We start from the raw sequence: 13,368 nt of genomic DNA on the forward strand, positions 1-13,368 counted from the left end.
TTTTATGTAAATTAAATGGCAAATAAACTGTTTATAAACAAATAACCAAAAATAGGAGGAGCATAAAGTGTTTGTTCATTTCAGAACGTGTGAAATAACTGATATTTCCATAAAAATTTTTGTTTAGTTTGGCAAATAAACTACATTATACTGTTCCAGAATTAGGCACTGGGTTTATAATTATTGGAATTTAGCCAGCAAAATTTTACTTCCAGCAATTTAGTGCTGTCTCCGTCATTATCTGCTTGGTCATCGTGGCGATCAGGAAACAACTGTCCAGTGATTTAAAAAATCGAATTATTGTAAAATACAAGTCTCGTGTGTGTCTTTCCAGTGTTGCTACAGAACTTAATGTACCAAAATCTACTGTTCAAAGCATAATTGCGAAGTTTAAGCTTACAGGATCAACTGTTAACCTCCCTCGTTCAGGACGCCCCACCAAAATTCCAGAGAGAACCAAGAGGAAGGTTTTCAGAGAAGTTAGTAGGAACCCTTGTTTAATACATATTGACATACAGAAACTGGGGTTGAAGCTAGCACCTCTACAGTTACGAACATGTTACACTCTTCTGGGTTCAAAGCATGCCGTCCTTGTAGAACTCCATATTTAAAGCCTGTTCATTTGGAAGCACGATTGAGGTATGCAAGAAAGCATGTAGATAAACCCTTTACCTATTGGAAGAATATTCTTTGGTCAGACGAGACTAAAATCGAGCTTTTTGGCCACAATGCTGTTTGTAATATTTTCCATAAGAAGGGGGGGAATGAAATCTTCCAAAGAACACTGTCCCAACAGTTAAACATGGAGGTGGCTTGATCATGCAATGGGGTTCCTTCAGCTCTTCTGGTGTAGGCAGCCTTCACCGCATGGAGGAAAAAAACTACTCACGACGCAGGGGTACGCTCTGTCGTAACTACATTTAAAATCTGTCTTCTGTCAAAATATATCATAAATGTAATGTGTTAGATTTATTTTTTCTTTTGCTATTAAACTTGTAATTTTTTGTTTGTTTTCATGAGATAAAATAATGGGGATAAACTTTAAACTTCTATCCCTATTCAAGTCTATTAACACCATGGTGTTTTCAAACAGAAAGAACGACATTTCACAGAAAAGTGGACAAAAGATATACATGTTTTTCATTATAAAATATTGAAGATATCTAATAAATGAATAAAAAGATTTATTATTAGTCAATTTACATAGAAAGTATTTACATGTTAAAGTCAGGTTGTAAAAACTAAAGTGAATGTGACCAAACTTTTAATTGCCCATCATTACTGGGCAAGCTCTTATGTGTTTTAAATTTGTTTAATAAAAATGGTTTAAATAATAAATGCTTAGGTGTCTTTAATGTTGAAAAAGTTTTTGTAATATTATTTTTCAGATGTATCTTTACTTTCAAATATGTTTGCTCTCTGATTAAAGGAAGTTCAGAAGTTACTGAGAGTGACCATTAGTTAATTTGAAAGTTGTATTATTTGTTTATGAGTTCATCTATTTTTCAGGCTAGATGGAGTTCGGGAGCGACTGAGATTAACTGACAGTGAATTTGAAAGTGCAAGAAAAAGAGCCAAAAAGGCAAAACAAGTTTTTGAAAAAGTGAAGAGGGAGCGTTATGACAAATTCATGAGTTGTTTTGACCATGTCTCTAATAAAATTGATGACATTTATAAGGTAAGGTACCCACTTAAAGTTTATTAAACTAGATTTAGAAATTATGTCTTTAGCTTTATTCTGCAGATTTATAAGAATCACTTTCATTCCTGAAAAGCATGAAATGTTGTATGTACTTTATGAAATATCTCTTTTATTTTATCTATGGTTTGTTTTTTATAAACGTGAGACTGTGTGACAATGAAGTATCTTTATAAGACAGTGATTATCATTATTTAAACCAGACCTGTTAATAATTCACATTTAGGATTTTTGTTATTGTAATATCTATTCCTTTTAAAACAGAAATTGAATTAATGTGATACTTTTCATTTGATATATCACAATTTCCAAAAAAAGAACATAATTCACCAGCTTCATTTTGTATTTGTGTGAGATTCTTCAAAAACATTAGAGTATGTTTCAAATATAGAAAAAAGAAATGATTGGTAGTTTTGTAAACTATATTTTTAAAATTTGAATTTAGATATTTATTTGAAGAAGGAGCATTATGAATAGCTGGAGGTTTCATGAAATTTAAGAATCTAGATATTTTCTGCATATGTAGAAATAACTGTACAATATAAATACAAGATTCAGTGAAGCAGTGAGTTAATAAGTAATCAATGAGTGTTTCAAATCAATATTAATAATGAAGGGGATAGGTACAGTTTTCACATCTATCCAGCTACTCTATGAGTTAGTCAACAAGTTTTTTTTAGTGATCAGTTAGGAAAATCTGCAAGTAAGTATATAAGTTAGGTGTATGTACCATTAGTCTTGGAATGTTTGTTGAAACATTTTATATGAAGTTAGGCCTACAAGTAAATATGGTTTGTATAAAGCATTGCTGAAGAAATAAATAATTTATTATTATTATGTGGAATAGTTGAACATTGTATTATTTTCACTGAATAATTTTAAAATACTTGCTAAGTGATAAAACATGCTACATCATTAGTGTCAGAAGAAGTGATATTATTTTGATGAAATTAAGTCAAAGTTTGACTAAACTTTATGATAATCATCAAAGCACTAATTGGAATTGAAAATTTGTTGGAAATGATGAAACTGTGAAAATAAACACAAGATCAAGAAGAAAGAGGCAGAAAATTAAAAGGCAACCAAGAAAAAAAAAAAGAGCTTGAAAACCAAAAGAAGGCCAGGAAGAAATTTAAAGATTGAAAGACAATCAAGAAACAAGAGATGAGAAATAAACAAATGATAAAAAAAGATTTAATATTTGAAGAAATATAAGAAGAAAAATTAATCTGAGTAAACACAAAATTTACGAAGCTGTTGAGGATATGCACAAGAATTATAAAATCAGAATTTGAGAACTACAAAAGAACGTTACCAAATCAAACACAAAGGAACATCTATAATGTGCTAAATGACAGTAATAAAATTTAAAATGAGTTGAAGAACATCTATGGAACACAAAACGATCATAACATCAAGACCAGTGAGGTAGAAAAGAATATCAATTATAGAATGGAATAAAAGATTTGGAATATGGTTTGGTGAATGCAGAGAATAAACTAACCTTGCCTCTTTCTACATCTCCCCAAGAATTCTATTCTAAAATACAATTTACTCTATGGTACTGAATAGGAGAACTATTTGGTTTACACCTGTTACCATTATTGCTGTGACTGACTACCAGACCTTCCTGGGCTCTAAGTTCTGGCCAGCTAAGTTCCATAACTAAGCTGGCCTTATCAACTACATCACTCAACTGACAAATCAAAAAACTATAAGTAAAAAGTGCCTCAGGAAGCATATGCTTAGTTTGAAATAAATTCCAGAGTGAATGAGTGAAACAAGCTATTCATTTTGTTACCAGTTTAAGAGAACCAGATGTAACAACATTAAGCAACCTTGCAGTTTAGTATCTTAACAAATATCAACATTAGAAGCTGCTTTATTCAACAATTTTGGAGTGACATCACAGATGGAAGTAGCCAAAGCAAAGTTCAGGAGCAGAATAAAGAGGAAAGAACAGACCTTAGCCAAACTTGCTAAAAATGTGGAAGGGCTCATACAATTATCTTACCCGAATGCTTCACATAAAATGTGGCCATTCTCTCATGACTAATTTATAGATGCTATAACAGATGAGGGTATGAGAATTTAGTTTAATCAAAGTATGTTAAGCTCTCCTATTAGAGATGGTACTTAAATCCATTAGTTTTGCAGATAAAAAACTAAAGACACCATCTAGAGGTTATGGGATCATCAGCTGATATAACTCCCCGTGACAATAGTCTAGAAGTACTGAAAGAATAAGTTAAATTATTAGTTACACAGAAGAAATAAACCATAGGGTAACAGGTATTTGAAATATTACCAGGAACTGCATATAGAGGAAAAATGTTTTCTCCCAAAGGATGTCAGTAAAAGAGAACTGTTATAAATGTGGAAAACATGGCCATTACAGCCAAGACTATAAGTAAACAACAACTTTTAACACACCAAAGAGAAAACACCATAAAGATGAGTTTCAAAGCCCAGTCAAAACAAAAGAACATGAAAGAGCTAATTTGACAATGGATAAACAGGAATTAGCTGGATATATGAGGCAAAATTCTTCTGAGAATATTCTACCTGTTTCAAATGAGATAAGAAGTTTATTATTTGAAAAAATTGCCCACTACTTACTGAAAAGAAGCCTTGCATTATCTTGATCAGAACTAATTTTACAGCTATGATAGTTTGGCCTAATTTGATAACTGAAGTCCAGAGATGAAGAAAATGGACTAATGCAAAGAGCAAGTTGATTTAAATTTATATGCAAAAACGGCTCGTTTGGGTTGAGAAAATATTTTACATAGAAGAGCGAACAACGTTCTTTTTTGTGAACCTGATGATGACCGAAGAAGGTCGAAACGTTGTTCGCTCTTCTATGTAAAATATTTTCTCAACCCAAACGAGCCGTTTTTGCATATAAATTTCTCAACAAGTGGGTTTCTCGACATCACTGACAAGTTGGTTTAAAGTTCCAGCAAGGAAACATCTTCAACAACTCATTGTGTGTGGGTGATAGATGTTGAAGAAGAGTGTATATTAGGAACTGCATATGCAGATGTGAAAATAAAATTAGTCCAGTTTCAAGTAGCTTTACTGTCCATAACTAGGAACAACACTACAGTTACCACACCATGAGTTGAACTTCCAGTGACGACAATAAAGACAATCATGTACCTCCAAGAAGTGAAATACCCATACCAAGAATTATTAGGAATAAAGTTACATCTATTAACTGAGCTATAGTAGAATCAAACACTCCAGCATGTCTTGATGGATTAGTGGTTGAAAAAACCCTTGTGGATCTTACAGTCCCATATAGTGTATGATTTGCTTACAGAATATCACCTTGTTATGAAGAGGGATGGATTCAGAAGTTTTTGAATGGTCTGCCAGAAGATTAATGAAGTCATGAGAATGGATGCCTACTCACTCCCAAAGATTTGGGTCATTATTTGAATCAAAATGATTTTCACCTTTGAATGTCAGAGGACATTTGAAACTGTGAGTTGAAAAAGCAAGTATATCAAGGCAGTCTATTCTACAGGCAGTTTGTTGTTATTTAATGTTATTTAAAGTATTAATTCTTCTATCATCGGAGTAGTATATGTAGCTCTACCTGAGATTATTGAATTTTTTCATAAATGGCTTGTGCCAAAGAACTTGCGTAAAGTAAGAGGATTTCTTAGACTATTCTCTTTGTTGTTTTGTAAAATTAGTGTATAGGTCAATCTCTGCATAAATTACCTGAAAAACCAACTAAGTATTTTTTCTAACTACTGATTATGAACAGGCATTTAACAAAATGAAGAAAAAATTGCTCATTTAGAATTGTCACATTTATTCAGATATGTAGTGAATTAGTTAATAGGTTTGTTTTCAATACAAATAAGCAAGGAAATTCTTCATATAATCTTTTAAGTAAGGTTTATGTACCATTAGTACCATAATTTTTCTCTAAATGTTGTTGATGAAGTTAGACCATCAATTCAACATAACATATAAAAATGTTATTGAACAAGTAAACTAATTATTGTCATTATGTGTGCTGAACTTGTCCTTACTTTTACCAAATAATCCAAAAGAAACTGCCCAGTGATAAAACACATCACAAAAGTATTTATTTACTTTATTTAAAAACATATATGGACCTTTTTATTTCAAGTATTTTCCACAAGAGTGTGTTTTTATCACTTTTGCCTTTGCATCATCTCCTATAGGCATTGACTAACAACCAGAGTGCCCAAGCTTTTCTTGGACCAGAGAACCCAGAGGAACCATACCTAGAAGGTATTAACTACAATTGTGTGGCCCCTGGTAAACGTTTTCAGCCAATGAGTAACCTTTCTGGTGGTGAGAAAACAGTAGCAGCTTTGGCTTTACTCTTTGCCATCCATAGGTAAGAATTTATTGCATTTTAATAAACTTGTCTGTTCTTAAAATTTTCAAAATTTTGCTTATTTTTCTTTCATATTTAATTAAAGATAATAGTATTATTTTTAGAGTGGAAAGTATGTTTTTTTATGAATACAAGTTTATTTCTGTTTTGCAGAGTTAATAAAACTGAAAAACAATACTTCATAACATTCATATTTAATTTTTATTGGTTTGAACTAAAATTGAATAAGATTTCTAATATTAACTGAGAAAGAAATTTATTTCCAATATTGCATCACCCATATAAATTCATGAAGGTCTGTTAACCAAACTCGACAATAATGCTAGATATTTGGGTTACAGAAAGGTTCCAGGACTATAAAGTGTTGGCTACATAGATTAAGTTAAGATCTCTCTGATATCCTTAAGTAAAGATTTTTATTCAATTTAAAATTTGTTAAAACTGTGTCTCACTCCCAAAGTTCTAAAGCATTTGTAACAGACGGCTTTATTTTATATCTAAAGCTACAAAACATTGAATTTTGTGTTCTTTCTCTCTAGTTATCAGCCAGCTCCATTTTTTGTGTTAGATGAAATTGATGCTGCACTGGACAACACAAATATTGGAAAAGTAAGTTCTTATGGTCAGCAATGAAAGTCATATTAGGTTTTATAATCAAGAATAAAAACATTATAGCACAATTAAATGTATGTTCGTTTTTTACTTTAAATGTGTTGTGGTAAAAATGTTTTCAACATTTGACAGGTACTTTCTGTTACATTTTTACTGAATATGTTTTTTAAAGGTTGCTAGGTTTATCCGAGAACAGACTGAGACATCCTTCCAGTGTGTGGTCATATCCTTGAAAGAAGAATTCTATGGTCATGCAGATGCTCTTGTAGGAATTGTCCCAGATGTAAGTATCAAGATTTTAAGTACCTTGGTTTCTTTGTCTTGTTGTTGTTGTTAGAATAATACAGTAACAAGAAGTGCATTGAAACTTCATGACTGCTGAATATTATAACTTGTTGAGAAGGTACTGAGGTAGCGCGAACATTGAAACATTATGACTGTTTACGTTATTGATTGTTGAATGTTGGATATACAAGACTGTTTAATATAAGCTTTATTTTATTTATTTTGTGAGTTAGTATTTAGCAATTGTTTAGTTTTCATAACAAGGGTGTTAAAAGTTAACCATTTTAATGGTGATTTTTGTGACAAGTTTGATTGTGTTACTTGTTAAGAGTCGTACATTGTGTGCTTCAGTGAATGACGTGTAAATATAGGTAACCAAATGAGTGCAAGTCAAATGTATTTCAGTAAGCAAGTCAGTCAGCAAAAGAAAACATGAAGTTAGCTGGTGTGTGTGTGTGATTAGCTATAATGACCAGTATTTTAAAGCAAATTTCACAGAGATAAGGAGAATAATTTGTCTTCTTAAAGGGTGTTTTAAAATAATTGAACATATCTGTGTGGATTTTGATGAAGAGGAGACAGTTGTTTAAAATTTGAGATACAACTGTGGTTACTCATGGGATGACATAAGTGAATTATTCACTTATAATATTGTGATAAGAATTTATAAAAAATAATTCATCTTGTCAATTTGATTCTAAAGTAATTGAATCAGTCTGTATGGACCTTTGACAACAAAAGAGAATTATTTAAAGTTTAAGATACATCTGATATCCATGGTATTTTTGTACATAGTTTGACTTCTTTTTAATATATTATTTTAAAATAAGTGGTTTGTAAGCTGTCTGTTTATTGTCAAATTTGTTGTCAACAAGTCACAGACACCTACTGTTGAAGAATTCTCATCTCACTTGTATATAAAATTCTAACATTGAGAGGATACTGTGGCAGCCAGTGCATTGAAATGTAATGACTGGTGTGTATCATGGATTGCTGAGAAAGTACATATATGTCCATTAAAACAGATTGACAGTTTTGTTTTATGAATTATTGAGAGGACACTTTAACAACTAATGCATTGAAACATCATGACTGGTGTGTGTTATAGATTGTTTGAAAGGCACTGTAATAACCAGTACAATGAAACACCATGACTAGAACTGAGTGATTAGTGGTATTTAGTAATCAGTTAGTACAGTGTTTCTTCAACCATGGTATGTACAAGAAAAAATGAAATAGTAGTTTGCAGTGTTTGACTTCCTTTTAGTCAACAGTTTGCCGACAAATAAAGAAAAAGATCAGTTGGCATTGAATGCTGAAAGTCAGTTATATTACTCTCAGGCAGGAGGTAAACATCAGTAGCAGTGGCAGATAAACTATATATCTTAGAAAGGTAGGATGATTGAAAAAAGTAAAAATCAGCACCACTAATTTTGATTAGTTAATTAATTTTGCAACAGTTGATATACTTTTGAGCTGTTGGTTAGATTACACTGGGGAACACTCATTTTGTTGCATTTAAAAAAAGACCTTTCTATAGTCAATTTGAGTGTGTTGATTTCAAATCTGAAGTCGGTTTTTGTCTGCAAGCTACAGATTTTATGCAATTTGACATTTTTATTTATTTTTTAATGTTTCGTTATTATAGGAAATTATAGGAATAGCTTATCAATTTGTTTGTGTATTTTATTCAGGTAGGAATTTGCGTTTGTAACTTTTGCTTTTGTACACTTAATCTGGACAATCTCGTTTAATGCTCCAGCAGTAGTCAGCCATCATACTTTTGTCCCAGTGCCCTTGGTAGCGTTCTTCCGTGACCTTTATGTCTTGGTGGAATCGTTCTCCTTGTTCATCACTCACAGCCCCCAGGTTGTCAGGGAACTTATCAAGGTGGCTGTTTAAAAAAATGGACGTGAAAATGCTTATACATGGTTTACGCAAGTTCACATTTGTACAATTTCATTAACCTCAAATTGCATACAAACTAGAGCTTGTAGAGAAAAACTAATTTCAGATTTGAAATCAGCGCCTAAAACTCCTTCAGAATCTGTTAAAATATCCAATGCAACTCAAAGTTACTGAAAAAGTGTTCCCCAGTGTTATGTGACGATATTTCATGTAATCCCTGCTAATATATATATATTTTGCAAAGCATGGTGTCTGTCTTGGTGTTCATCTCTTTTCCAGTTGAAACATTGTACATGCAGGCAAAGCTCAACATTCACTTTTGAAATGACAAGAGAACAGGCATAAACAATTTTGATCCCAAATTTCATTTCACAAAGAATGTATTCTACATTAAACTGTTAGTTATTGATCATGGTGTCATCCATATTTCAAATGTGATGTAACTTAAAGAATAAAAATGTAGATTTATCTCATGCTATTGTTGAGTGGATCTTAACATGAGTCAAAAGTGCAACACAGTTAGCTTTTTAAATGTTCATGAAATAATTTAAATTGATAGATTAACTTAAACATTTCCTATCACTGATGGGTGGATACTTTTGCTTATAACTGATTAAATCACCCAGATTTGTCTGCTTTTATATGCTGTGTGGAATAATGTTGTAGCCAATAATAATTTTATTCACATTCCTGTTTACTTGATGAGGTATATCATAATTTAAAATGTTTTCTTTTTTATAGCCAGGAGAATGTACCATCAGTCGTGTCCTCACCTTGGATCTCACAGAGTACCAGGAGTGAATTCTAACCTAACAGTGGTCTTTCTTCCTTTTGTCTTTATATGTACATTATAAAACTGTGAAGTTTTTCATTGTGTTTTTACCTACACTTGTTTTTACTCAAATTTTAATGGGAGGAGAATAATAGCAGTTTTTGTTGTGTTTTACCTTTGTAGCTTTAATCTGTAAATTAAAATAACTGTTCAAACAGTTGCAAAGCAATGTATTAATTGTATCTTACCAGTGGCAAATTTGTGTATTTATTAAATATTTTTGAAGTGTGATGTGAGCATAATGTAAAAAAAAAAAAAAATGTGGATTTTTTTTTCTGCTGAGGCTGTTCTGATAATGTTTCATTTGTTAAATATTTCAGGCTCCCCAGTGAAACCTACAAAAACCTGTATTTTTATTTTTTTTATGATACAACAAAAAAAACCTTTAGAAACCTATAAAGTTGAAGGTAAACCTGTACTTTTACTTAAAACAGATTGATGCAAAATTTTTAATACTGTAATCATGATATTACTATAATTAACTAATACAGATCTGTAGAAATTATGAAAACACTGCAGAATTTCAGACTATTATCAGTAAAGTCTGTCATCACACACAAAATAATAAATTTCTTCATGGAAATGTTAGTGCTTGGTATAGAAATTCACATTTAATATTAGTTAAAAATTAATTATTTTCTATATATATATATATATATATATTCAACTCTATATTTTGGTTTGTGAAACCGTAATTCTCTCTGTTTTTAGCAAAAGAGAGAGGAACCTCTACAAAATTCTTTATTTGGTATTTCTTGGTATAGAAATTCACATTTAATATTAGTTAAAAATTAATTATTTTCTATATATATATATATATATATATTCAACTCTATATTTTGGTTTGTGAAACCGTAATTCTCTCTGTTTTTAGCAAAAGAGAGAGGAACCTCTACAAAATTCTTTATTTTTGCATTGGCCTGATTTTACATGTGAGTTATCTTAATCTTAAAAAGTTTATTTCAAATTTATTGAAGGAATGAGCTGCAGATTGTAAAAAAATAAAACTAAAGCTAAATCTAAAATTGTAAGATACACGATATGTTCATTCTTAAATGCAAAACCATTAAACTGAACTTTTTAATCACTTTGATCAATATAAATTTAGAAAAATGTCTTTGAATTGAATCTCATTTAATTGAAGTTTCTTCATACTTGTTACTGAGAAATGGCTGATGTTTTATTGTAAAAAAAATGTTCTTGGTTTTCAACATTGTTGTGATAGTCTGTGTTGAATATTTATTATGTGTAATTAAACATACTGGTAGAAAGTATAATATGTATTTAGAAGTTTTTACAGTATAATGGTGTATTTATTATTGATGGTGTCCAAGCTACATTAATACATTTGCTGCCATGTGTCCCACTGGTGGATCACAATTGTTTTATAGTTATGGGCCGTGTGACACACTGCTAGGTCCCATATTACAAGTGGCCTCAGTTACCTATGTAAAACTTGTTCAGTTATCCATATAAGTATTGAATACTTGGATTAGTTAGGTAAGGTACGAAACATATGTTGGCACTGGAATATGGATTATTTATTATTAGGTGGCAGCAAACATGTTAAACAAAGAATGTGTTTTTTGTGCTTTTATATAGGCTCTATTCTTCGGTACTTCAAAGTATTAACCATGTCATTTGCAGCTGTAAAACTCCATTGTTTAATTTTTTTTTCCCCAAATTTTGGTAATTGTACAGATGAGTATAGAAATTTACCTTCGTTATAAGTCAAATACAAGTTATTTATATATATATTCAACCCTGTATTTTGGTTTTTGAAACCACAATTTTCTCTATATTTTTAGTCAAAAAACCTTTAAGAAAAACTATTTTTGCATTATTTTGCTATGTAATTGGCCTGTTTTTATGTCTCAACTACCTTAAATTCTTAGAAAGTTTGTTACACATTCATTTTGAAACTCCATTGTAGAATATTAAAAAAATATTTACCTTCTGTCTTGAATAAACAGTATTAACAAAACTATTATATGTAGCCTTTTCTCTTTAAAAATACACAACGGTGCATATCTTGTGTCAAAATTTGGTGAAATAATTACTGCAAAGCCAAAGGAAAATTGCTAGATGTTGATTACAGGAACATCTAAAAATCAAAGAAAGTTAATGGAAGATGATGAAAGTAAAACTAAACAGCTAGGAAATTGCTAAAAGCTTCAAAATTTTAAAGGAAAAGCACAGAATTATTAAGTTTCATCTTTCATGACCAGTTGCTGCAAAAATGTGTTTCACACTTTGAGGTCATTTTTTGGTAAAATCCAAAACTTGGTTTGACAAGAATTGGTAGTGGGTGCTGTTGACTAGCTGTGTTGTCTCTAGGCTATTGGTTAAAATTAAGGACACACAGAACAAAAGAAAATCAGAAACAAACAGTCTTTAGCAGTAGTGGCACTCATATCCACTCTAAGTCCTTACAGATTTACATAAGGCTCACACAGTAGAGCATTTAGATAGGGGCTATAGGGAACTCAGTCTCAGGACTCATGATCTTAATGGTGGCTCATTCGATAATTTTATTCTAAGTAAATTTACATGGGATGTAGGGCCCACACAATCTTAAATCTGCCACTGCATTCAGAAACAGGCATAGCAGCAATGGCACTGAACATCTGCACTGCTTACGATTGATTATTCAAATAAAACTCTCCTTATCTGAAAAGTTTTTGGTTGGAGTAAAGATATTGCAGATTGCAAGAGAATGATTGGTTATACTGGACTTAAACCTATTTTTATTTCCCCGAAGGCTGCCTGGAGAAGCCACCTGTTTTAACCATTTGCATCAGTATACAGTGTATGTTATCCTTCAATCACAAGAGACTAAAATGTTTGTTTGTTTTTGAATTTCGCACAAAACTGTTTGTTTGTTTTGGAATTTCGCACAAAGCTACTCGAGGGCTATCTGTGCTAGCCGTCCCTAATTTAGCAGTGTAAGACTAGAGGGAAGGCAGCTAGTCATCACCACCCACCGCCAACTCTTGTGCTTCTCTTTTACCAACGAATAGAGGTATTGATTGTCACATTATAACGCCCCCACGGCTGAAAGGGCGAGCATGTTTGGCGCGACGGGGATGCGAACCCGCGACCCTCAGATTACGAGTCGCACGCCTTAACCCGCTTGGCCATGCTGGGCCAGACTAAAATAAAATCACATAAGGGACACTTAACGTTGCAATTTATACTGTCGTGACATTAGTAAAATGTACGCATTATGTGAATCACAAAAAAGGCATTATGCAGGCTACAACACAGCAAAACATATAAATGATAAAAATTAAAATATTTACTTATGGCATTGAAATATTGTAATTCCCTGTCTGTTTCCAAAGAAAAAGAAACGGCATATATCGAAAGTATCCAGGTATATAGCTAGACAGAAAACTTACTAGATTGAAAATGTTGGTATATAATCAGAGAGAAAACTTGTTAGATTAAAAAACATGGTTATTCGCGTAGTATATAGTCAGTTGCCTTTTACTGCTTAAAGGTTTATCTTTAATGGATTTTCTTATTAGTTTTCATAGCATTATGAATAATTCCATACATCCTAAATAACCTATATAAAATATAAACACATTTGTTGGGTTTTTGTTATTTTTTGTGAAATAAATTACTACAGTAATGTAAAAAGAA

General features: G+C 31.6%; 1 protein-coding gene across 10 annotated transcripts in view; it reads left to right on the top strand.

Moving 5' to 3' along the window:
- Positions 1 to 11,706, top strand: part of LOC143250539 (structural maintenance of chromosomes protein 1A-like) — a 110,821-nt gene extending 99,115 nt beyond the window's left edge. For 6 of the 10 annotated variants that reach the window (XR_013028235.1, XM_076501236.1, XM_076501237.1 and 3 more), the window contains 5 exons: positions 1,510 to 1,678; positions 5,905 to 6,083; positions 6,623 to 6,692; positions 6,868 to 6,978; positions 9,630 to 11,706. Coding sequence is in view for 5 of the 10 variants with exons in the window: in XM_076501236.1 (XP_076357351.1) it covers positions 1,510 to 1,678; positions 5,905 to 6,083; positions 6,623 to 6,692; positions 6,868 to 6,978; positions 9,630 to 9,689 (589 nt within the window). In the remaining 5 variants the exon portion in view is untranslated. Of the gene's footprint in view, positions 1 to 1,509; positions 1,679 to 5,904; positions 6,084 to 6,622; positions 6,693 to 6,867; positions 6,979 to 9,629 lie in introns of those variants that run through there. The other 4 variants (XR_013028233.1, XR_013028234.1, XR_013028231.1 and 1 more) reach the window with 3 other exon arrangements.
- The last annotated feature ends 1,662 nt before the right edge of the window (positions 11,707 to 13,368 follow it).

Source organism: Tachypleus tridentatus, chromosome 5 (genome assembly GCF_004210375.1).
Source record: "Tachypleus tridentatus isolate NWPU-2018 chromosome 5, ASM421037v1, whole genome shotgun sequence".
In the NCBI taxonomy this organism is placed as follows: Eukaryota; Metazoa; Arthropoda; class Merostomata; order Xiphosura; family Limulidae; genus Tachypleus; species Tachypleus tridentatus.